This window comes from Lissotriton vulgaris, chromosome 1_1 (assembly GCF_964263255.1).
Source record: "Lissotriton vulgaris chromosome 1_1, aLisVul1.2, whole genome shotgun sequence".
NCBI classification, from domain to species: Eukaryota; Metazoa; Chordata; class Amphibia; order Caudata; family Salamandridae; genus Lissotriton; species Lissotriton vulgaris.
In genome coordinates this window covers 757381256-757406678 of record NC_141685.1, presented here as the reverse complement: position 1 = coordinate 757406678, position 25423 = coordinate 757381256, and the positions used below count along the sequence as shown (strand labels likewise).

Below are 25423 nucleotides of genomic sequence, written 5' to 3'. Positions count from 1 at the left end.
CAAGCAAGGAGGAACGAAGTCGCAAACTCTGTCCAGAGAAGCTCAGAGGATCTGGGATTACGCGATTCTACACAACATCAGCTTGACAGCCGAACATCTGGCAGGCTCTCTCAATGTCAAGGCGGATGCCCTGAGTCGCCAGTCAGAGTTGAATCAGTCCATTCTGGAGAGTGTGTTTTCGGTCTGGGGGACACCAACCATCGACCTTTTTGCCTCTCCGGTGAACGCAAAATGCCGGTTTTACGCAAGCAAAGTTCACCATCAGGGATCTCTGTGGAAAGCCCTTTCGATGGCCTGGTACAGCGCATTCTTTTACGCTTTTCCGCCAATTCCCCTCATTCCTCGAATACTCAGGAAAATGAAAGCGGAACCATGCAAGATGATTCTCATTGCACCAGCTTGGCCCCAGCAATTTCGGTACACAGAACTCCTTCTACTCTCCCAAGCTCATCCGATTCGCTTACGACCAATTCCTTCCCTGTTGTCGAGGAATCCAAGACAAGTTTACCATCCGGATCCGAAATCACTGCACTTGACAGCGTGGCTCCTGAACACAGAGAGTTCCGTCATCTGAATCTCTCCCAGGAATGTAGAGACGTTTTGTCCAAAGCTCGAGCACCGAGCACTAATAAGACTGACAAGGCTAAATGGAAGAGGTTCTGCCTGTGGTGTCAGAGACAAGATCTCCATCCTTACAAATCTCTGCCTCATCAACTTTTGCCATATATACTATAATTGGCAAAGTCTGGGTTGGCGCATTCATCTGTTAAGGTACATCTTGCAGCCATATCGAGGTTTAGGCACAGTTATTCAGGCCCTTCCTTATGGTCCTCTAGGATTATTAAACAATTCTTAAAAGGCTTGTTTTAAATGTATCCTCCAGTTCGCCCTCCTCCACCAGTTTAACAACTCAATCTTGTCCTGGCTCAACTTATGAACGCTCAGTTTGAGCCGGTGCACAAGGCGGACTTGAAATTCCTGTCTTGGAAACTTGCCCTCCTCTTAGCTCTAACATCAGCGAGAAGAGTGAGTGAGCTTCAAGCCCTCTCCATGGTGCATCCATTCCTTCAATTCAAAAAAGATGTGCTTATCCTTCGCACCAATCCGAAATTTATTCCAAAGGTGCCGTCTGAGTTCCACTTGAATGAACCTTTGATTTTAAAGTCTTTCTTTCTGCACCCTTCAACACCTGCGGAACGCACGTTACATTCTGGACGTTCAAAGATGCTTAAAATTCTACTTAGAGCGAACACGACCCTTTCGGAAATCATCCCAATTGTTTGTGTCCTACAGCGCACCACCGAAGGGGTTTCCTTTGGCAAAGAGTGGCATTTCCCGCTCGATCTCCAGTGCGATTCAATTCTGCCATCAGGAGGCGGGCAAGCCTTTGGACAGAAAGGTCCGTGCACATTCCACAAGGTCTGTGGCATCGTCGGTGGCTCTTTTCTCTGGAGTCACCATTAAGGACATATGCAGGGCAGCAACGTGGAGCAGTACACATACCTTCACGAAGCACTACTGCCTGGAGTCTTCAGGACGAGACGACGCGGCTGTTGGTCAAGCAGTTCTGCAGAATCTTTTCCATTGAGAGGTGAGCTTTCCCTACAAGCCCTCCGTCCTGGTGAGCACATTTTGTTTCTTGTTTGCTATGCTATAAGTTTATATGCTTTATCTTTATGTGATGCCATGTATCTACAAAATGTGTCTTGGTTATTACTGCTAGCTACTTTGATACAAAGCATGGGAATCTATGAAAGTTCCAATACTGGGGCAAGAAAACAAGTTACTTACCTGTAACTTTGGTTCCCCAGTATTGGTAACTTTCATAGATTCCCATGCGCCCACCCTCCTCCCCTGGGAAAGCTCAGTTTTTTGACAGAGATAGTGGCGGTTTGCACAACGGCTACGAAAATCTGAGGCTCTGAGCTCTCCCAGGAAGGTTCTAGGGGGTGAGGCTGCTCTGATTGGTCCTGACAAAAGTTTGGTCTCTTTTGCACAAAGAGGGTGATAGGATACAAAAGGAGATGAGGCCTTGGCCTATTTTTTCTCTTTTGTTTCTATGGTTGTGATACTACCGAGGCTCCCATTCTGACGAAGGGGAATGATACAAAGCATGGGAATCAATGAAAGTTACCAATACTGGGGGACCAACGTTACAGGTAAGTAACTTGTTTTCTTCATTCCAAAGGTGTCATCTGATTTCCACCTCAACAAACCAGTGGTTCTTAGACATTCTTCCCGAACCATACAACATCGACTGGGAGATCTTTGCATTAATTGGACATCAAACGTTACCTGAAGTTTTATTTAGAGAGAACAAAATCTTTCCATAAAACCTCACAACTGTTTGTGGCATAAACTGCACCAAGGAAAGGTTTTCCACTCTCCAGAGTATTCCCAGGTGGATTGCAAGTGCAATACAATTCTATCAACAAAAGGCTATTAGACCTCTGTTAGCTAGGGTCCCAGCACATTCTATGAGGTCAGTGGAAACATCTACAGCCTTATTTGCGGGAATATCACTTCCAGAAATCTACAAGGCAGCAACGTGGAAGAATAGACACGTTTTCACCCGACACTACTGTTTGGACTCAGCAGTTCTCAATAATACAGCAGTGGGCCAGGCAGTACTTCAGCATCTATTCCATTAAGGTGAGCCACCCCTGTCTACCCTCTTACCTGTTTTCAACTGTATCACATTTCCATATGGTAAATTGGTTATTGTCTTGAATGCTTATGGAAGTGTTTTTCTTGACTGTTAACATGATGGTTAAATCTTTTATACTGTTTGTTGATTGCTTGCAGGTAACACTGTTAGATTCCTGTTAAGCGTCAAAACTATGTTAAATGTGCTACCAAACGGCTTGCTACTCTGATTCAAGCATGTGAATCAATGAAAGTTCCCATACTGGAGTTAAAAATTAATTACTTACCTGTAACTGTAGTTCTCCAGTATTGGAAGCTTTCATAGATTCACATGCAATGGGGGAAGCTCACCTTAGATGTCTCAATAGGTTGGATATAGCACTTGTGCTCGAAAATCTGAGGTTCTAAGCTTCCTTAAGGAGTGTTCTAGAGGGTGATTAGTGCTGATTGGTTGAGGCAAAGATTTGGTCCTTTTCTTTATAAGGACTAGGATAGGGTATTAAACTAAGAGGCCTAGGCCTTCTTTGGTATATACCTATTAGTGTATTATGACTATTAAAGTCTACTACTACTATTACTACTACTATTTTAAGTACCATGGACTCCCATCATGACAACAGGGAATGATTCAAGCATGTGAATCTATGAAAGCTTCCAATACTGGAGAACTACAGTTACAGGAATGTAACTTTTTTTCTGTGCTTGATGCCTTCATAAACATTTGGATCTGAGAGGAAATAGTTTTACTGTATCTTCTTTGGCAAAATCTGTCACTCAGTTCTCTTCTGTTAAATTATACTTGGTTGCCGTCACTACTAACAGGAAATATCCCTCTTACGGATCCTTTTTCACCATCCATGTGACTAATAATTTCCTTGAAGGTCCACGTTTCTGTTAGGGAACCCTATCGTCTATGGCTGGTTAATATATTTCTTCAAATTAGTGGGACCTCCAGTGAGCCTCTGCACCATTCCGACTTGAACCATGTTTCATAGGGGCAGCCTCTGTGTGGAATATATTGCCTAGAAGGTTTACATTTCTCTGTTTGACTTCACATTTGGAACCTTTCTGATGAGCTATATAGTAGCTTTCTGGTCCTTTCTACTGTTTATGGATATTAGAGAGAATCTCCTGACTGGGAAGATAGTTACTTACCTGCAATCTTATTCCAATGTCATTGGTATTCTCTCTGATATCAAACAACTCACTTGCCTTACTATTTTTTCCAAATGTTTTGACTTTGTCTGTCAAGAATGATCCTTAAACTATCTTTTCTCCATAATGAACTGCCTCACTAACCCTGCATTGGAAGGCTGGGTGCATGCAGGATTCAATAAGGGTGCAGTGTCAAATTTCCACAGCATGTTCTTTGTCTGTTAAAGACTACATTTTAGAGATTATTTCAGTAATGTTTTCAGCCAAAGACACCATGCTTTTAATTTGGCGAATTGGATTTTTTTAAACAAAACAATATGTAGAAAATGCTTTTTCCCAGAATTCCACACATTACAGACATTTTCCTCTGTTTATGAATTTATGAATGACAGACAACTTGGATTACAGATAAATAACTTTTACATTATGCACCACAACCTTTATTTTTTTATAAACTGTGTGAAATTGAGTTGAAAAAAAAAAGAAAATAATAAATCCTATTTTTTGTTCTTATAATAGGAGTTGGAAAAAGGGATGAGATTGTGATTGTTTCTGATCCAGTATACGACAGCTTTGTAGCTTCCAAAGCCCAGAACGTGAAACTGATGCATCTCACATTTCTTCAGCGAGGAACCTCTGATGGCATTGTGGTTGTAGAGTCCGGCCACATGACTTTGGATGACTGTGTTCTGAAATGTGAGGGAACTGGGATTTGCGTTCTTACTGGAGCAGCTTTAACTATGAAAGCCTGTGAGATTACGGGTGCCCAGGTAATTTCGTTTTTAGATCTATTCCAATATCCTGGCCTCAAAAAGTTGAGTGTTAGAATGGCACCAAGTAAAAACTGATTCAAAACTTAAAATGACAATAAGGAAATTGTTACTTGTACGTTAAAATTCCTAATGCTTTTTGTGCCACTAAGATATTTTTCACCTTTGTTTGCCCTTGTTGCATAGTGCTTGGATAATGTGCCGGTAATATTTATTACTCTGATTCTTGCATATTCGTCCCATTCCTTAGTTGGTGGAGAGAATGTGTCCAATCACTCCCTTGTCCTTACCACTGCAAAGCTGTTTTCCCTTTCTATGATCGTGTCAAAGTAGAATATCCATAGAACCCCACCCCTTCCCCCTGCACTCCCTGATTAATACCAAGCCCAGCAAAAGGGCAGATGAAAGAACAGGTAGGGAAGCAAGGGCTGTAAGAAATGGGGCGAGTAAGGGAGAATCGGATTAGCGAAGATTACTGGATAGTCATCTGATCATTACCTCTTATTCTTCCTTTCCTCAAACCATCCCTTACTTGGTGGAGGTATGCCAAAGCAAAACCTCTTTCTGCAGCCCCAGAAAAGAAAACACCGGGACACAGAGTAGCAACGCATAATTTCTTATTTACCCACCCCTCAGACGCATACAACAAAAGGCAGAAAACCACCTCCAAAACGAAAGTACCAACACCTAAAACTAAGGACATCCTACAACAGATAGTCAGAGGAATAGGAAGTTACAATGAAATGCATATGACGCCGATTTCAAAGCATTCAAAACTCCTGAACCAAAACAGATATCTGAATGAGACTTCTAGCTGCAGATTCCTTACCTTTGATTTTCTAGGCATCAGACTGGATCCGTAAACTTTTGCTTGAGCAATACCGCTGCACGCCATCGGGTGGCTCCGTCTGACTGCGTGATGTCGCCAGGATTGTTGGCGTCGGTTGAGACATCACGGTCACCTATATAGGCCTCACCCAGGCATGCGGACATCAGTTCTTCTCTACCCGTGCCAGTTAATCGGTTATCCGGGGATGAGCCACCCTTCTGTCTCTTTTTGCTAGACTTTTTTTGACTTTTTGTCAAGTGATTTTTTTTTGTGTGTCAAGGAATTACCTCTAGACAGGTAGGTTTAAAGCCATGTGGCGCCTGTCTTTGTGCTATGTTAGTAACCGATCCCCATCTTATTTGCTTGTGGTGTCTCGAACACGACCATGACTTAAAGTTGTGCTTAGACTGCCGGCCATGTCGCGAGAGGCCTTGCAAGAGCGTTCCATGACACTCCTTGCCAGTCAACAGTGTTGAGTGCGACTCCACGGAGGTTACGGTCCAAAGTGAGGAAGAAAAGGTTGCAGGAACCCCCCGCGCTCCCCCCCCCCCGCCCCCAGGACCCCAAAGTCCTCTTCTTCGCACTCGGAGGTCCTTGGAACACTTGGGGAAGAGGCATAAAAAGAAGTCAAGTCCAAATGGGCTTCGACTTCACCTCGTCCGTCGACGATGCTGGTAAGGAGCATCAACACTCTAGACACGGTTTCACAGAATCATTGCCGGATTCGACTCCTCGCCTCCCCCTATTTCCAGGAGCCAAAGCGACCCCAGCTCAAGTTAAAGAATTTCTACTTGGGCATGAGCCACATATTTGAGCGGGCCAACCAGTCTGGTGTGCCTTTGGGCCTGCTAGCAGCAGAGTACAAAGTTCCCCAGAGATGGTGTGAATGCGTGGAGAGAGGGGTTGGTATTGTTAGTACCGTGACTGGAAGGGTTCCCTAGTCGGAACTTAAAGAGCCTCATACACCCCGAGTATTAGGTGTGGAACACACCCTTACTGGAGGGTATCCAGTGTCATCATCGACTCACTGCCCCTCGACAGACCGGCGCTGCAATGTCTGCCGGAGTACCCACAGGTACTCTTTTGGCGGGGTTCTTTAGTTCCTTGCCGATGGTGGGTGTGAGTGAGGATAAAGAGAAGTGTAGTCAGTGCAAAAGTGAGTGAAAGTTAAAAAGGGTAAAACAGTCCACACTGACTTTTATTAACGTGGCTGTTTCCCTGGTTAAAAGGGGTGGGAGGGGAACTAGAGACCGTAAAGGTGTACAGAACTCTTAACTCAACCCCCTGGTGTGGTCAACATGTTTCTCGCCAAACGGCGATTCCTCAGGACCTCAGTAAAGTACTACACAGAAAAACACATATGAACTAGATGCTCATACACTATGCAGAATGCAAATACAACCTCTCTCGGTTGGAGAAAAAGAGGGCCGCGGGGTCCTGCTCTATTTAGGCGACCCTAGAGGAATTGGACAAGGCCTCGCAGCGTACTCCCGTGAGGCCAGCTCTATTAGGTTAGAGGAGCCTTCATTGAAGCGCTGGAACGGCGGGACACCTATCCCTCACGCTCGCGGCCTTTGGGCCTGCAAGGTCTGGAGAGGCTAGGCTTTGGCACCACTTTGGTTTCATGGATATGGGTTGGCGCCAATTATGCCAGTGTGACCTTCCCCGGCGCCGACCCCGAAGTCGATGCCTCTGGTACCACCCAGTGGGGCCAGCTTCATTTTGATACTCGAAGACTCAGAGTCTGATTGACGTCGGACAACGTTAACTCCAATGCCGACGGAGCTCAGAGGTGCTACCTCCTGGCCTGTTCATTTTGAAGAGGTTTCAGGCTTGGGGGAATAATTGGAGTGGTCCCTGGACCATGTGGAATACCAGGTGGACGCCCCTTGCGAGCAGTGGGACTGGTATGAGGACCTTGGAGAAGCCAGTGGACTGGACACATCTCCAGATACTGGTATGCTCTCTCTGCCTAGTGTGGCTGATGAGGGGTGGGGGTGGGGCATCTTGCGCCATGGCGGTGAGAAGGGCAGCAGAGGCCCTTGACATGGAGCGACTGTTGGTACAGGTCAAGACTAATCTCTTGATCAAAGTATTTCAGCCTGGGGCTTCCTCGTACACACCACTTTTGCCCTTTAATGAAGCACTGATGGGTGTCCTTCAAGGCACAAGGCTCAAGCCTAGCACAAGAGTTCATCGCCCCACACAAGGTGATCCAAGTTTCCTCAGCCAACACCACACCCCTGAGAGTTTGGTGGTTCAAGAAATATCATGCTGTGGCCAAATCCTTGGGCCTCTCAGTTACATCTCGTGGCTAGTCTACATTTGGGGCAATGGAAGGGGTTATCAACTTTGTCAGCCATATCCTAACTACAGTCCAGCACAGACTCCCCATGTTTTGTGAGGACGCTGTACATTCCGTCCTTGAGGGAATGGTAGCCAAAATGCCACCCAGCAGGTGCAGCCTCCAATCATTCCTAGTGTGGTTCTGCAATACCATGCCACTTCATTTGGAGTGAGAATTCAATATTATCTCCTCCGCTATAGGTCCATAATATTGGACAAGTGGGTCTTGCAGATCATTCAGGGTGGCTGTTCTCTTCCCTTTCTTACTTTTCCTCCTCTTTTACTGCCAATTCAAGAACAACTGGCGGAGAATCATCTTTTAGGAAGTTACAGCTCTCCTGGCTAAGGAAGCTATGGAAAAAGTTCCAGTTTCAGAAGAAGATAGTGGTTGTTACTCCAGCTACTTTCTGATAGGAAAAAAGAACAAAGGGTTGTGGCCCATTTTGGACCTTCGGACCATCATTCTCTTCCTCAAGAAGGAGAAATTCAAGATACTCACTGTAGGAGACTGGTTAGTATATGGTGCACACTTATCAAGTGATGCACCTTGCACAAATCCAGACAATTATTATGGTGATTTTAGTGGTCTTCCATAACCATAGAAAGCTCTCAAAGTGTTAGCTGTCGAAAGCAGCCTTGGTTTTGATTTTACCATTTCTAAAGCGCTTGGTTACACCAGTGGTGTGTCCCCACACTAGGATTAGGAATCCAGAAAGAGAAACTGTACCTGGGCTAGAGAGAACCTGAGCATAGATGAGGATCTAGGTATTCCTATTTAGAGATGAGACCAGCCAGGTCTTTAATCCCTTGCGGAAAGTGCTCACAAAAGGTTCGGCTCCCAAAGTCACTGACATATTATTCCATCTTTTGGCTGCAAGATAGCCAAATGATCGCTCTCCCATCCTGACTTTTGGAATTTTTGGCACCTATAGATCTTAAATTACGGTCCAGTGTATAAGAGGTTATCATTGAGCAAAGATAGCTCAGGCCCTTATTCCACAGAAATTTGTGGCAGTAGCACATGGCCTTAAAAATAGTCATCTTCTCTATTGGAAGCCAGTGGAGAGTTGACAGAGCCTTCGAGGTAGATGCTCTTCTTGGAGGTTCAAGACTCGGCGTGCAGCAGCATTTTGAATTGATTGAAGCTTGGTGATCTTGGAGTTTCTTTAGGACTATGAGAGTTCCGAAGCATTTCCCACTACCTTCCTGATTTAGCTCTCTAAGTTGAGTTTGGGATCAAGCCAAACCCCCAGATTTTTAATCTCTGCTTTGAAAACAGGGGTTTGCCCCAAAGCCTTAGGCCACCATGCCGATGACCATTCAGAGGATGCTTTTCCGACTATCATTATTTCGGTTTTATTGCCATTTAATTTTAGGCAGTGGTTAGACACCCATGAGGCTACCTCCTCTAAGCATGGAGAGAACTGAGTTGCTGCCTTCACCGAGTCCTGAGATAGAGTAACAATAAATTGCGTATCGTCCGCATATGATACCATTGTTACATTATGTTTTTCAGCTAATTCTGCAAGGGAGCCTATATAGAGAATAAATAAGTAAGGACTCTATATAGAGCCTTGTGGCACCCCTTGCATAAGAGGAAAACTCTGACATGTATGGATGCCAAGTAACTTGAAAGCTATGTGATGTAAGAAAAGAAGTCATCCAGCGTAGAGCTGAGCCCCTAACTCCGCAGTTGCTTAATCTTTTGAGAAGTAGGTTGTGTGATACTGTGCAAAACGCTGTGCTAAGGTCTAATAGGACCAGCGCAGCGGTTTGTCCTATGTCGGCATATTTCCTTATTGTTTCAGTTGCCAGGAGTAGGGCTGACTGTGGAGTGGGAAGCTTTAAAACTAGGTTGTGAAGGATGAAACAAATCATTCAAATTGATATGATTTACAAGTTGGTTGTTCACCACTTTCTCCTCAATTTTTGCGTAGAACGGTAGCGGCAACATAGGATGTAAATATTCGAGCAGCATTAGATCAGCTGAAGGTTTTTTCTATGTAGAAAGTACTATTGTTGCTTCCATTTCTGAGGGATTTCACCTCAGATGAAAAGACTGGGCTATTAACTGTAGAACAGAGGGAAGAATAATATTTGTTCCTTGCCTTAGAATTTTAGGTGGAGCTATATTGAGAGGAGATCCCTATTTGATATTCCTGGCCATGCCCTCCAGATCCAGATGAGGATGCTGATGACCAACAATACTATGGTCAAGCCTAATTTACCCAGCCTGAACAACATCAGTACCATGAGGAAATGGTCACAATACAGTCTGCATTACTGACTGATTTGCAGTTTATGCTGCAGGACTATAGACATCACTTCCCACCTTCGGACCCGTCGAATATACCGCCTCCTCCTCAGGTGATCTTGCCAGTGAGAGTTAGGTCTTCTGCGTTTTTTTCAGTCCTGAATAGTCCACAATCTGTTCCTCTCCAGGAACCAGTATCTTCTCATAAGGAAGTGGAACTTCATGATACTGAATGGGATGAGTACAGGATATTTTCACCAGTCTCACCTACTTCTCCTCCGGTAGATTCCCCACCTGAGGATATTGGGGGATTTCACAATCTGTTGGAGCTTGCTGCGAAAAGGTTTGCCATGCCAATGCCTTCCAAACAGGCGGACTGCTTCCTATATTACTTTAAGGAACCATTTTGTAAGTCAGTTAGGGCTATTCCCATAATTGATTATATTTGGGAGAAAACTGTTAGAATTATTAAGAGCCCAGCATGTGTGCCAGCAGTGCTTCCACCTCTAGATAAAAAGTATAAAACAGAGGACGCCCCAGAGTGCCTCACAGGACACCCAAAATCGGACTCAGTAGTGATGCACGCCCCTCAACGCCACTCGAAGAATCCTATGGTATTGAATCTTTCATAGATTTACATGCTTGTATCTTTCCCGTCGTCATAGTGGGAGTCTCACTGTAGAACAAAATAGATAGCAGTATAAAGAAAAACTGCACTAATACCATAGAAATGTCTTCTACTTAGTAACCTAGTACCATGATTATATGGTCCAAATACCGACCAATAAGAAGTCAGCCCTGAGGTTGCAATCCCCAGCAGAGCCACCATTCCTCAGATTTCCAACCACCGTCGTATGAGAAGGAGTCTCCCTGAGCTCTGCTCAGTTTGTTCCCTTGGTGAACTTTTCACCGGTTATTTCGCAGCAGTTTTGCTCTGGAACTAAGGTACTGCCTTTTTCTTCAATTGTAAAATGTCTGAAAGCTCTAAGAAGTGGCTGTTCAGACCTTGTAGATCTTGTGGGAAGGCCACACTGTTCTCGGAGGACCCCCACAAAGATTTCTTATACTGCCTTCATCCTAAGCATGTCCCTACGAAGTGCAAGCATTGTAGGACCTTTCCTGCAAAAACTGAGGGATAGAGGCACGTTTGCTGGTATGGCTTCAAAAGAAGAAGGCCATGTTTTACTATGGTTCGGAGGAACTCTGGTTCAGATGAGGTAAAAGGCTCATTCCACGCCAAAAAGAAAGGTGGAACCTTCTGAGTCTAAGACTGACTGTAAAAAAACTACATTGAGTAAATCTAAGGATAAGGAGTCTGCATCCGCTTCAGTGCCTCACACTCCTCACAAGAAAACTATGGAGATGAAGGCTCCGTTGTCTGACCCGTCAACGAAAGTGAAGGTGAAGGTGTCTACATCGACGTTGTAACTCTGACAACGACATCAGCTTCGTTGGCGGCAATTACGAAGACTACACCGTCGACGATTGGTATGTCGATGATCTCATTGACTATGACCTCGTCAACGACGACTTCTAAGTCTCCGATTTCTCCACGAGCGGTGACGTCTATCTCTATTAAAAGGTATCCTCCATCGACGGTACGTCTACGGAAAGAAAAAGATCCCTGTCGATACCTGAAGCAGGAAAGCCTTCAGCAGAGGTTTTATCTTGGACAAAAATGTTGCAGCTTACTCTATCCAATTTGCTTGAAATGCAGGAGTCAGAGGAAGATGATCCTGATGGGGTCGCTTACAGCCCATCTCCACTTAAAGTAAACATCCAAAACACAGATGAGGAGGAATACCTGGAACAATCCGAAATGGTACAAGAGAACTTCTCTTTCAAAGACCACCCTCTGTCAAGTGGAAAAGGTGTGAATCTTTTCAGGATTCTTAAGATTATGAGGAGGAAGAGGATATTCCACCAAGGGAAGAGTCTATATCCATGCCAGTATCTTTGGTAACAAATTTGCGACATATGATTACAGATCATTACTGACGCTTCCCAGAAGCCAATGCTCCCTTGTCTGACACCACAAGTAAAATGCATAGCGCAACCCAGGGTGTGAAAGTACAAGGTGATAACCATCAGAGACGACGATGTAGAAAGCGAGGTAGAAGACCAACCAGAGGAAGGAGAAATAACACAGGACGAGCCTATGGGCGATGAATGGGACTAATATATTGCTACATCATCTCCCTCCCCAGCACACTCCCTGCTAGAGGATATCATGGAATTTCACAAGCTCATGGAAAGAGCCTCAAAACGATTTGATCTCCCTATTCAAGTAAAAGAAACAGAATGTTTCTTATATGACTTCAAAGATTCCGCCAGGAAGGCAACCCTTACTATCCCTGTGGTCAGTTATATATGGAAAGAAGGATTAGAAATTATGGAAAAAACCCAGCCTTCATTTTAGCCTCGATCCTGAGAGTTGAAAAGAAATATAAAGCCCCGGAATCATCCCCGGCATGCCTGATAGGTCATCCCTGGCCGGATTCAGTAGTGATGCAGGCGGCTCAAAGATGTTCAAAAAACCCGGGTCGTGGCCAGCCAGGCAGCGAAATGAGCGAGCTCCGCCGGCTGAGCAATACATCCTTCAATAATCCTTCCAAAAACGCAACTTCAGGGGCACAACTCCATCACATTGCAGTGCGGACACCCGGGTGCACTTGCTGACCGATTTTCGGGGGCCGAGACTGAGATTGAGGTGCCTCAGAGCCGACAACTGAAGAGGCCGGGGTGAGGCTGTTGCTGCTGCCGGGCCTCGGCCTGGCTGTAACGGACGCGCTTCAAACTTGAGCCCGTGGTCGTACGGGCCTCCCGTGGTCGAAGCGGAGCTCTTGCAGCGAACGCTGCGGAGGCTAGGACTTGATTATTTGGCCAAATAGATATGCAGCGGCACTCCTGAGCTAACTCGTCCGGCGGAACATCAGCCGAGAAGACTGCGGCCTGCCCTGAAGAAGTGGTTCCCCAGATCTTTGCGCCGCCATTTTAAAAGTTTGCGGGACAGTGGCCAGGAGATCCCCTATGTGGCGCAATCCTGACACCGGGGGGAGGCGAAGCAGATGGTCTGTGGATCCGCCCTGTGACCTAGAGACCTGCCGCGGTAGCCCCGTGCTGGGCTTGAGGATCCCCGCCTGCGCCGGCTGCACGTTGTGTGCTCGAGCATCGGACAGAGTGGTGATCGCCCTTACCGGCGGTGAGACGGTGGGACCCGGGGCCAGATCTGATACTGGCGACGTAGTGGGGGCGAGCAAACAGCGAATGCATTTGGACTGTGAGAGTACGGGACGCCGCCATTTGACTTGACTGGGTGCTGTGGAGAAGGCCCGTTTTCACGCTGCTCCACCTCTACCCATGTTAGTGGCTAATCCTGGGCCCTGCGTTACAACAGTCCCCGCGGATTGTGAGGGTACATATCCGGGCCTACCAAGTGTGTGTGCTCCGGGGACTTGTGCGCGTCACTCCGGCCTGTGCAGTGGGGTGCATCGGTCGTTGTTGTCCTGTGATCTGCTGACACTGGAGGCACGGCCATGGTTATAGCGGGCTGTACTGCAGGCTTCAACACTACCCCACATTAGGCTAACGGGTGGAGATTGGTAGGACTTACCTGAGGCACTCGTGGGGATATTTTCTGTGTCACTCTGTGCAGCTGCGGAACCTAGACCCTTGTCCCTTGCCGGAAGTAGTGGGGAAGGCCCGCACGTGCCACGCCAGGCCACGCTCTACACTGAGCCCGCCGCACTCTATTAATAGGGCGCCATGGGCAGGAACGATGCACTTCAACCTAAAATCAACTTTCAAAGCTAACGCCCTGAGAAACCAGCGGGCTCAGACCAGGATGCCATGGGAGCTGCGGGTGGTGATGTATCCGGTGGGAGTCAAGGGGAAGAGCTTAGATCACTAATGCTGGAAATGCGCACTAGTCTTAGAAACATAGATGCCAAATTGGACACCTTGACATCCCAGCTTGAGACAGTGAAATCCCAAGTTTCCAGTCATGAAACACGGCTAGATTGCTTGGAGAATCGCCATACTGAACACCGCGAGTTCCAACAAGAAACCAGAGAGCAAATCTCGAGTATGGACAAGTTATTGGAAGTCATACGGGCGAAGAACGATGATTTGGAGGCGCGCTCCAGGAGGAGCAACATCCGAATCACAGGAATTCCGGAGACCGCCATCTCAAGGATGGAAGTGTATGTGACAGATTTCCTACATGAGCCTTTTGATCCTCACCTCTCCCCCGCATTTTTGGTGGAGCGTGCTCATAGAGCTCCTGGCCAGAAACCACCGGTGGGCGGTACGCCTAGACCAATACTTGCCAAACTCCTGAATTATCAGGACAGAGACAAGGGGTTGAAGCTGGCGAGATAAAAGGGACGAATTACACATAAAGGTAACACCATCTCATTTTACCCTGACTTTACGCCGGCAGTGCAGGCCGCACTGCAGGAGTTCCTCCCTGCAAAACGACTGTTGCTGGAAGCTGAAATCCCGTACTCGCTCTTATACCCTGCTAAACTCAAGGTCTCCCATGAAGGCTCTACGCATTTTTTCACTGATGCTAAATCTGCTCTTAAATTTGCCAAGCACATCTGTGGCCCTAGAGTGAAAGCAGCAGGCACCGAGAAAAATAGAGCCAATGGCCACCTAAGTGACAATGGTTGAACCACCGGCCTTCTACTGTCGGTGCCGTTAACCGTGCTGTGGCTGTATTTCTCAAGGACACTGATTGCTGTTTCGATGCTATTGTTTGCACGCCCCACTGACATATTGCCTAAAGTGCTCCTTAGATAATATGCTATCCTTCTGCCAATTTCGTTATTATGCACTGTCTTAATCCTTTACTGTTATACTGGGGCCTTGCTGAAGCGTTTACCAAATTCTAAGCCACCCTGTGTGAACGGGGGTGTATGCGTGTGCTTCCGCACCTCCAAGGGATGGTTCCCAATGTTTCGTTTTTTCCACTCTTGTAGTGGATTTGGTGGGATTTGTCACAACCTGATTGGGGGGTTGGAGCGGGTAGGGGGGGGGGGGGGGGGGGAGTTGGGTTGGTTATGGTTTTTAAGTTGTCAGGTCTTCTACCTCTTCCAAAGATGCACGGACAGGTTACATGTATTAGGGTGGCGGGCACACATACATTTTTTCAGGCACTCCGATAGGGACGAATACCAATTTGTTTAGAATCCTCACCTGGAACGTGCGGGGACTGAATGATGGACGAAAGGCACGTTTAGTGTATGCATATTTAGTGAGACACCACATAAACATATTCTTTTTACAAGAAACCCACTTGAATTCCACACCCTCACCACGCTTGAAACATAGTAGGTGGGCGGATGTAGACTCTGCAATTTATTCCAATTATGCGCGAGGGGTGGCCATACTTCTTCGTAGAGGATTGGACTGGAGAGAATGTGGAGTTGAAGCAGATCCTGATGGTCAATATATAATACTCCAGGGTCGCCTGGGTGGAAAACCTGTTGTCTTGGCGGCTCTCTACGGACCAAATGTAGACTCCCCTGACTTTTTTCGGGAGGTCTGGGCAAAAATAGCTTCTACTAATTGCAATACCATAATCTGGGGAGGGGACGTCAATGTGGTGCTTAGTGACACACTAGATAGAAGGGGGCGCCTAGACCACTACACCCTGCTGCAGGTCAGGCCCTTCATTACCTTATGGAGGAGGGGAATTTGATTGACATCTGGAGACTCCGACACCCAGACTTGCGGGAGGGGACGTGCATTTCAAGTCCTCATGCTGCCTGGTCCCGGTTGGACTATTGGCTTGTGACCCCAGATGTAGCTGCCTGGACGGTTGAGGTACGCCACCTTGCCCGCTTCTTAACAGATCACACCCCCTGTCTGCTGACACTTGCTCTCCCTGAACTGCCAACTAAGGACTTTAGCTGGAAACTCCCACAACACACTCTATTAGACGATGCATCCAGGGAAGAAATTAGGTCCGACATTGTAGACTATTTTGACCTAAACCCTGGTTCGGTGTCCACGGTCGCAACTCTGTGGGACGCCTTCAAGGTGGTAATAAGGGGAAAATGTATATCGAGACAGGCTGGGGTCCTGAAGGCCGTTAGAGGTACCTTAGCGACAATAGAGGCGCAAGTTAGAGAGCTTGAGCAGCGTTTCTGCGATGAAGCTAGTCCGCAGGTGTCGAAAGAACTGAAGATGAAGCTTTTAGATTACGCAGAAGAGGCCCAAAGGGAACTTAAATTTTTAGGTAAATATGCTGAGGCCCGACGCTACGGTGAGGGGAATAGGCCGGGTCGAACATTGGCCAACATGATTCGTAAATCTGCATCCACACCTTGCATCCACACGATTAAGACCCCTGAGGGCAACACTGTGATAGGGCAAATGGAGGTCCTGAACGAATTCCGTGCCTTCTATTCTCAATTATACACTGCCACACAGACCGAATGTGCAGACGGCATGCAGGAGTTCCTTGACTCAGTTGTACTGGTGTGGTTTAATGATACACATCGGAAGTACATGGACCTATCCATGACAATAGAAGATATTAAGCTGGTCATAAAGAGCCTTCCATTGAACAAAGCCCCGGGACCAGATGGTCTAACAACTGCTTTTTATAAGGCCTTTGCCGAAGAACTCGCTCCGCACCTGCATGCGGTATATGAGGCAGAGATCCGTCCGACATCCATGCGGGAGGCACTCCTTATGGCGCTGTTGAAACCGGACAAAGATGAAGCGGAGCTGGATTCATACCGCTGTCACTAATAAATGTGGATGTAAAAATTTATGGCAAACTATTGGCAAACCGCCTTCAACCTCTTCTCCCGATGGTGGCCCACCCGGACCAATCCGGGTTCATACCTGGACGTTCCACGGTGCACAATCTAAGGACGATTTTCTCAGGGGATGTCATCCCTCTGTGAGAAGATGCCTGAGAGCCATGGGACTGGATAGATCTGTTAGAGCCTCTGGAGTGAGACCTAACTCGTCTATTCCCAAGGTTAAGCCTGCCTGAGAGTGGGCCTGGGGGTCCCCCAGAGGCCCACTCTGCATGCTTAAGTTGGTCCTGGTGAGCCTCCTGACTACTACCTGACCTTTGTCTGCCTCATCCCCTGACGACTCCTGATCCTCTTCTTCACTTCCTGTTCCATTGAGGTTGAGGTCAGGGTCCCCAAGGGTTCCCTCTAAGGGGGTCATGCTCCCATCTGGATTAGAAGGGCCTGTGTTAGAAGCCCTCGTTGCATCATAAGTCTCTAAGAGAGCTATCAGAAATGGGATGGTAGGGTTAGAACCCTGTTTTAGCTTCCTGGAGGTACATAGTTGTCTCATCTCCTGGAAGCTAAGGGCTGCATATCTTGACATGACCTGTGGAGGGTCAATAACCACAAGGGGAGTCTCTGAAGACTCTCAGTGGTTAGACATGCTTCTAGTGAGGTGTAAGTGGTGCACTTACCTACACTATTTGTTTGCCTACTGATCCCTTGCTAAGAGTTGTAGTCAGAGTATTGTAAGCTAAGTTATATGTACCTTGGTATTTATGTGATCTTTCAAATGATATTCTTAGGATACGTGTGGTAAAACAACAGCAAGCTCAAATCCCACCGCTGCCACCAATGTGAGAAGTTGGCCTGATCTATAGTGCTCACTATTCTAGTGATCACTGTGTATCATTCCAAACGACCCTTATTGATGATTGGTTGTAAGTCAACCTTATAGACCAGCTATCCTAGTAGCATGGACAAGAGCAGTCTTTAGGCTAAACTCTAGAGGGCGTGTTAAGCCAGCTGTTATACCATCACATATACCCCTTGAACACCAAGTGAAAGGACACCACACAAGTTGTTATGAAAATAAAGGATATTTATTTATAACAAGTCTACCCTGAACTCTTTATGAGTCAGGGATCTAAGCACAATACAAAACTCTTAAGAAAATACTTCAAGTTGCACAATTTACACAAATGCCCGAGGGGCACGAAAAACCATATACACTAAAAGTGGAATGCGAAATACTAGCAGGTAAGTAACAAGATCCAGAGGCTTCAGGATCGCTAGGACTACACTACTGAACCCTAAGGTTAGGAGCAGGAGGCCTAGGGAGATCGGGTGCAGAGTGTGCACTCTCACGCGGGATGCGGGACAAAGTCTATGGAGGCTAGTATTTCTAAAGTCACTGTTTCCGGACGAATCTGACTAGGTAGACTAAAAACGAAGAAGGATCTGGACACTTAGATAGTGAACCTACGTTGGAGCATCGAACTGCTCAGGTTACCTAGCCCAGGGGCTGCGGCTGCATAGGGTTCAAAAGACGTCGGGAATCCTCGTTGTAGTCTATGGAGCCTGAAAGAAGGAGTTGCTGGCAGGCGACCAATGAAGATGTTCGGTGTGTTCCAAGCCTGGATCGGTGATGAAGATGACCTGAAAGCAGAGGGGACTCAGTTCTTAATCACTAGTCAGTGATTGTGTGGGCACCAGGATGGCACCGGATGAAGTCACCTCGACCAGGTGAGTGGGCGACGCTGGACTCTGCTGTCCCTCGGACCAGGAGGCGTTGTCGGCGACCAGGCTGGAGGTGCGAGCTGTCCCACGAAGGTGTCTGCTGTCGGCGATGCTGGAACCAGGATTGGAGCAACAAGCCTTGGCAAAGGCAAGCCCACGCGGTGGAGTCAAGATGGCGGCTGGAGTGGACCAGGAGGGTCCTGGGTGCTCCTCTTTTGGAAGGGAGCAAGGGCCAGTCTGGAGCAACGGGCAAGTGACCGGACAACGCGGTGAGCAGCAAAGAGCAGAAGGGCCCCACGCAGATCTCGTGGATGCTGGGAGGCTGGACTTCGGTGCTGGAGCTGCTCAGGGTTGGGGCTTCTCAAACCCCAGTGCACTCACTCGAGGATCCCTCGGCGGTCGTGCTGGTTAAGCGTCGTGCTGGTTTTGAAGATGGCCGGTCCCTCAGGTCTCGTCACACCCACGAATCTCAGCTGGGCTGATGATGCAGGTAGAGGTCAGATATGCCAGGGAATCCGGGTCTCGTCGAGCTGGTCAGTCTTGATCCGGAGGATGGACGTGCAGCAAACCGCGATGCTTAGGTGGTGCCTGCGGGTGCAGGGTGGCTACTCCTTAGCCACAAGGGAGAGTCTTAAGAAATAGTCAAGAGTTCCTTTCGTGGAAAGTAGTTCAAGATTCAGAATTATCTAATTTGGGAAGGGGGCCTGCTCCTACCTTTATCCTATGAAAAGGGGCTGGCACGCGACTAGGTCCTGACATGGGTGGGACCAGGAGGGGGTGGTTACACCCCTCTCCTTTGTCCAGTCTCTCCCCAGCTCAGGGGCTGGGGTGCCCCTGGAACTGGTTTGAGCCGGCATATGCACAGTGAGCACCGGGGTGCCACTTGCAGTCACCTTCCTCTCAGCCCTGCCTACCTGGGATACACAAAACCCTGTCTGGGATGGTGCTAGCACCGCCCCTGACAGGAAACCCTTTGTCCGAGCTCTCCTCGGTGGAAGGACTCCCAGGAAGCAGGAGGTCAGACTTGTGTCTGTGGTGGCAGCATCCATTTTGTGATGCTGAGGCTCGAGTTAGCTTTAACCGGGGTTCACAGTTACATACATGTTGTGTCCCTCTAGAAGGGTGGAATGCTAACCCCAGAATTGGCGAGGGGTTAGTATTCCAATTCGTATGACACCTTACTCTACATGTTTTGATAAAGCGATACCAAAGTTCCTACATTTCTGGATATACCAGACTCCGTACCAGCCACATGTCGCGGTCGAGATAGACGCAGTGGCACCGACGTCATTGACGGTAGCGCTCTACAAAAAATCGCCGCGCCCTGGCGCGGATGTAGATACTGCGGACACATTGAGAAGGGCTTGGAGAGCTCTTCAGCGGCGTGCCACCCTCCCAGTACTATTTGCTCCAGCTGTCCCCCTTCGTAACAATCCCTTACTGGCCACCAATGAACCAAACCGGTTTTGTTGCTAACGCCGGAGCTATGACCAATCTACTAGCATTGTCAACTATTGTCGACAAAGCACTCTCCACGTCTAGGTTAGTGTTTTGTTGCTTTGTCGACTTTAAAGCAGCATTTGACAGGGTCCCGAGAGCTGCTCTTTGGGAAAAGTTGAGGAAATGGGGGATTCCTGACAAACTATTGGAGGCAATCATACAACTCCACTCTAGTACTTGGGTCCGGGTGAAGCTGGGGTCCGGCACGCATCTCTCGCGGAAAATCTCGACAACAAGAGGTGTGAAGCAGGGATGCGTGCTGGCCCCCATGCTTTTTAACCTGTTCATAGCGGACTTGTCAAAGTCATTGGATGAAACCAACAGTCATTCCCCCTAAGGTAGAAGGCACGGCACTAAGTAATCTTTTATATGCCGAGGACTTGGTTCTCTTTAGCCTTAGCAGGGTCGGGCTGCAAAGGCTCCTTGATAAACTGCACAGCTACACGATCATGAACCAACTAGAGGTCAATCTAAAGAAAACACAAGTTGTCCCATTTGGCCGGAAACGGCACACTGGTGGAGGTTGGTCATACAACAACATAAGCCTCATCATAGGTTACTTGTACAAGTACCTAGGTGTCCATCTGGACTCTAGGGGCAACCTTATTAAACATCGTAACGAGATCGCAGTTAAAGCAATGACCCTTGCGGTGTCATTAGCTAAGCGCTCGAAAATCTCTCCCGCCACTCTTAGAAGTTCTGAGAGCAAAAACTGGCCCCACCTTATCATACGGCATAGAGATATTCAGGGGCAAATTGAACACTGCCTTAAATCAACACGCAACCAAAATTTATAAAAAGGTTCTCCATCTGCCGTACTCCGCATCCGCAGCTCAGGTAAGATTAGAGCTACGGATACTAAATTATGAGGCTTCTAACATCGGTACATATCTAAACCTCTGCCATAAACTGAGGCAAGCGGACCTAGGTACACTAGAATCTTTAGTCTGGCTAGAAATCACCCAGAGAAACCCTCAATGTATGTTTGGTTGCCTCTTTAAGGACTACATCCATCAAATGTCGGCGAGTGATCTATGGGCCCTTAATCCCAGTCAGTCAGCTTTTAAAACTGGCATTAAAAAATGCGTGAGAATGAGTTCCCGTATAATTTATACGGCTCTTTTTACCAAACTTAGCCATGCTTGGGCCATTGTAAATTCATATAGACGGCTAGCCCCCACCACTTACCTGTCTTGCACATATTCATTGTATTTAAAACGTAGTTTCATGGCAATCAGAATGGGTGACTGGCGTTTTCTGCATGATTTGCCCCCCTGGTGACGTACGGTGGAAAACTTAATCTGTAGAGGGTGCGGCAAGACAGCTGAAACTCTGTTGCACGTGGCTTCCCTGCCCAGCTCTTAATTCTCAACGCAGGGGTAAACTTAAAGTAGAGTGGAATAGGCTGGGTGTTCGGACATGTAGGCAAGCCATTATTGCTGCTCTGAACCCCGAAAATACAGACCTAAACCTAGGGCTAATAACTTTTATTCAGCAAGCATATCGCAACTTTATGCAAAAGAGGCCCTGCTAATAAAATCCCAGGGAAGATGAAATGAAATGATCATTATATTTTGCGACCTGATAGGCCAACCCATCAAATAGTACCTCAAAGTACACTGGTTTGTCTTTTATATGTATGTTGCATATTTTCAGAGCAACAAAAAAATGGCTGAATAGTTTCGTACATTACTTTTTTAAATTCTGCTTTGTATCTTTTTAAAAATGTCATTGAATCAGGAGGTTCAGGATGTGAGAGATCTCTACTCTTATTATGGTTATCGAAGTGTTGCACCTTTTTATCGAATTTTAAACAGCTTGTATATAATGTGAATTTTGTAATTTTCTTTTAAAGATCTGTGTTATATCTAAATAAAGATTGTTATCTTGTTATCTTACTGGCCTGCTTGGAGGAAGGCGGAGGTGTTGTTGAGCTAGATGGCACCCAGTTGCTAACATTTGCGGTTTTGTACCCGGATGGGACATTTAGGGCCCCCCCCCCCTGCTGGTGTAGATGGCGATGAGGTGCCTTTCAGGGTGAAATTTGCATACCACAAACTCAGGACGGCATGTCAAACATTGTGGGACGGCTTTCCGGAAGCTCCCCCTACATTTCAGGCTCTGCAAAATATCCTTGCGCGAGCATCACCGCGCAAACTTGTGACCAGAATACAAACAACCATGCAGGACCAAGCTCCGATTGTCAAACCACAGTCCCTGAGGCTCTGGAATGAAGACTTAGATCCCCCGCTAGATGAGGAACAATGTGCCTTTAGTTGTAAGCAGCTGCTCGAATTATCCCCAAATTACAAACTGCGCCTCATTCACTTTAAATTGTTGCACAGGTATTATAGAACTCCTACTAGCTTACACCGCATGAGATTGAGGTAGGATGCCAGATGCTGGAGATGTGGTTTTGATCCTGCCTCATTCCTTCATATGGCCTGAGAATGTCCGAAACTCAGGAAATTCTGGAGTGACATTTTCGAGGCGGTCAATCAAATAGTCGATAGAACCGACGCCATTGCTCCACATCTGGGCCTGCTAGGCCTTGTAAAGGATACTGTGCCGCAGAAGCGGAAACTCCATGCCCTCCTTTTGTTATATGCCCGACGGCAAATCGCTATAAGGTGGGGTAGAAAATAGATACCCATGTTTAAGGCATGGTTGGCGGATGTTAGTTATGGCCACACACAACTTGGGCTATTCTGGGAGCTGATGCCTGCGGCGACCAGACCTAGAGATATTCGGGAACCCTTTTTGCAATGGACTAGGACGCAGGCACAATCCCCTCGAACGGGTGACTCGGAAGAAGTACCTTAAATATGTTTAGGCTGAGTCCCTGGGAGTAGGAGATGCTGTCATTCTCTGTTCCGCAGACCCGAGGTATTTGAGGTGCCCCCGCTGCATTTGTTATGTGCGCTGTACATGCACGATGTTCCCAGATACGCACCTGGATGGGTTGTCCCGTGAAGCTGTGATGTGCTATTTGTGTGACCTTTACTCCACCTGATGTTACTCACTCTGAAATGTATATATGTAACCTTGTCCGATATTTTGTGCAGTTGAATCAGACTAAGGTATAACCTATTGACCTGACTAGCTTTTGATGTTAGGATTTGTTTTGGCTGTACCCCTGGATTGTACATCCTGTAAGCACTGAATTGGAATATGTACTTGTATATGTATTCTCTCTTTTGCAAATGCCAATAAATAGAATAAAAAAAATAAAAAAAGGTGTTAAAAAACCCGGCAGCGACTTGCTCAGCACCTCCAGACAAAGAATGAAGAAAACTGGATGCCGCAGGAAAACACTTTGCAGTCATGGCTGCCACGTCTATCAAAACCTCTAATGCGCTGGCTATGGTAAGTCGATATGATAGACAAATGTGGTCAGATCTGGCACCTTTATTATCATATCTTCCGTAAGACAAGAAAGAAGAGGCCATACAGATCCTCCAAGATGGGGCCCAAGCGACCTCTGAGATGATCAACATAGCCATGGATATATCTGCAGTGGCTTTTAGACAGATGACAGGAGCTGTGGCACTCCGCAGGCAGGACTGGCTTAAGACCACCTCGTTCAGACCAGAAGCAGAACTTGTCGATATGCCCTTCGATGGGGAGAATCTCTTTAGGGTTTCTGACAACTTTGCCGCTGCCACTGCACCAGGGGACTCCAGGTCCCAGAAGACACTGCTGCCTGGGGGGAGGTGCTGCTCACGACGCTCGCACTCAAAACTCGCAACGCCCCTGCAACATGGGTTTCTGACAACTTTACCGCTGCCACTGCACCAGGGAACTCCAGGTCCCAGAAGACAATGCTGCCTGGGGGGAGATGCTGCTCACAACGCTTGCGCTCAAAAGTGCGCAACACCAGCCGCGACGCAAGTTTCTGATAACTTTGCCGCTGCCACTGCACCCCCTTTTCTGAATCGTTTTGTCCACCATAAGCATGGAAGGGTATGCTCAGACACGAGTCCCTTGCTCACTGCACCATCAGGATCCAAGCAAACCGGGCCAAAGACGGCTGTAATGCCAGAAACCGGTCCCCGGAAGCTTGTTTTCTTTCCAGTAAAAGAATTGGCTTGGTAGTTTGGTCTGCCCTGTTCCCATGGTGCACTGGGCCAGGGACAGACTAATTTGCATGTAGCCAGGTTCTGAGCTGGGATGGTGCAGTGAGATAAATAACGGTGATGGATCAAGCCCTGATCTGTTGACTGGGTACGAGTGTTCTGCTTAATTCAGATACTCTGTCCATCACCACCCCCTTTTCTGATTCGTTTTGTCCACCATAAGCGTGGAAGGGTATGCTCAGACATGAGTTCCTTGCTCACTGCACCATCAGGATTCAAGCAAGCCGGGCCGAAGACGGCTGTAATGCCAGAAACCGGTCCCCGAAAGCTTGTTTCCGTTCCAGTAAAAGAATTGGCTTGGTAGTTTGGTCTGCCCTGTTCCCATGATGCACTGGGCCAGGGACAGACTAATTTGCATGTAGCCAGGTTCTGAGCTGGGATGGTGCAGTGAGCTAAAAAACGGTGATGGATCAAGCCCTGATCTGTTGACTGGGTACGAGGGTTCTGCTTAATTCAGATACTCTGTCCATCACCACCCCCTTTTCTGAATCGCCACTGCACCGGGGGACACCAGGTCCCAGAAGACTCTACTGCCTGAGGGGAGGTGCTGCTCACAACGCACGCGCTCAAAAGCGCGCCACGCCACGTGGGACGCGCACAGGCGGCGCCCGGGTCAAGGGCGGGCCCGTCCTAGCCCGTCACAGCCAGGAAGAGGCAGGGCTGGGCCACCCCCCTTGCGCTTCATATTCCGTGCATTCATAAAGCAAAGAACGCTGAGAAAACCTAAGGTATTGTACCCCACTGTATTTTGGCCCTTTTCATGCTCGCCTTTGGACTTCTGGACTAGTGGGTGGTTCGCCTCGCTGAATTACTTCTTTCCATAATATTTGTATAGTTTTAATAACCCATTTTATTTTTTTTAAACCTTTATTGCACTTGTATATTACACAGCGGAATGCCTACAACCCAATGGGCTGGCCGCTAACACAGTTCGTGATTCAAAATGCAGCATTTCAAAATGGACATTAAACCATCAGCTCTGTATAAATCCAAAGAAGGTCGCTGCGAAAGAAAGGTGCATCTCAGATATCTGTATTGACGCTGGATGAGGTTTTTGATTTTACTTTTTTTGAAAAAAACAACTTTCAACTTCAAACGTTAGGAATAGTATTATGATCTTGCATGAATCAACACAGTTTGAGTTACAAGTGCCTCTTGGGAGAGGCCTACTCTAGTTCCATACCCATGTGTTCGATCGTTCCCCACTAATCTTACCCTTACATCCACCCCCTGCCTCCCACTTAGCCATTCAAATAGGAGATCCCGTACAGTAACCTTGGCTTCCCCACTCC

The 25423-nt window shown here is 47.3% G+C and overlaps 1 protein-coding gene across 1 annotated transcript in view; it reads left to right on the top strand.

The window, feature by feature from the left end:
- SHCBP1L (SHC binding and spindle associated 1 like) overlaps positions 1 to 25423 on the top strand; it is a 1462574-nt gene that overhangs the window by 1108173 nt on the left and 328978 nt on the right. Inside the window, exon 8 of the mRNA XM_086936360.1 lies at positions 4321 to 4571. Within this exon, the coding sequence (XP_086792486.1) occupies positions 4321 to 4571 (251 nt within the window). The remainder of the gene's footprint in view (positions 1 to 4320; positions 4572 to 25423) is intronic.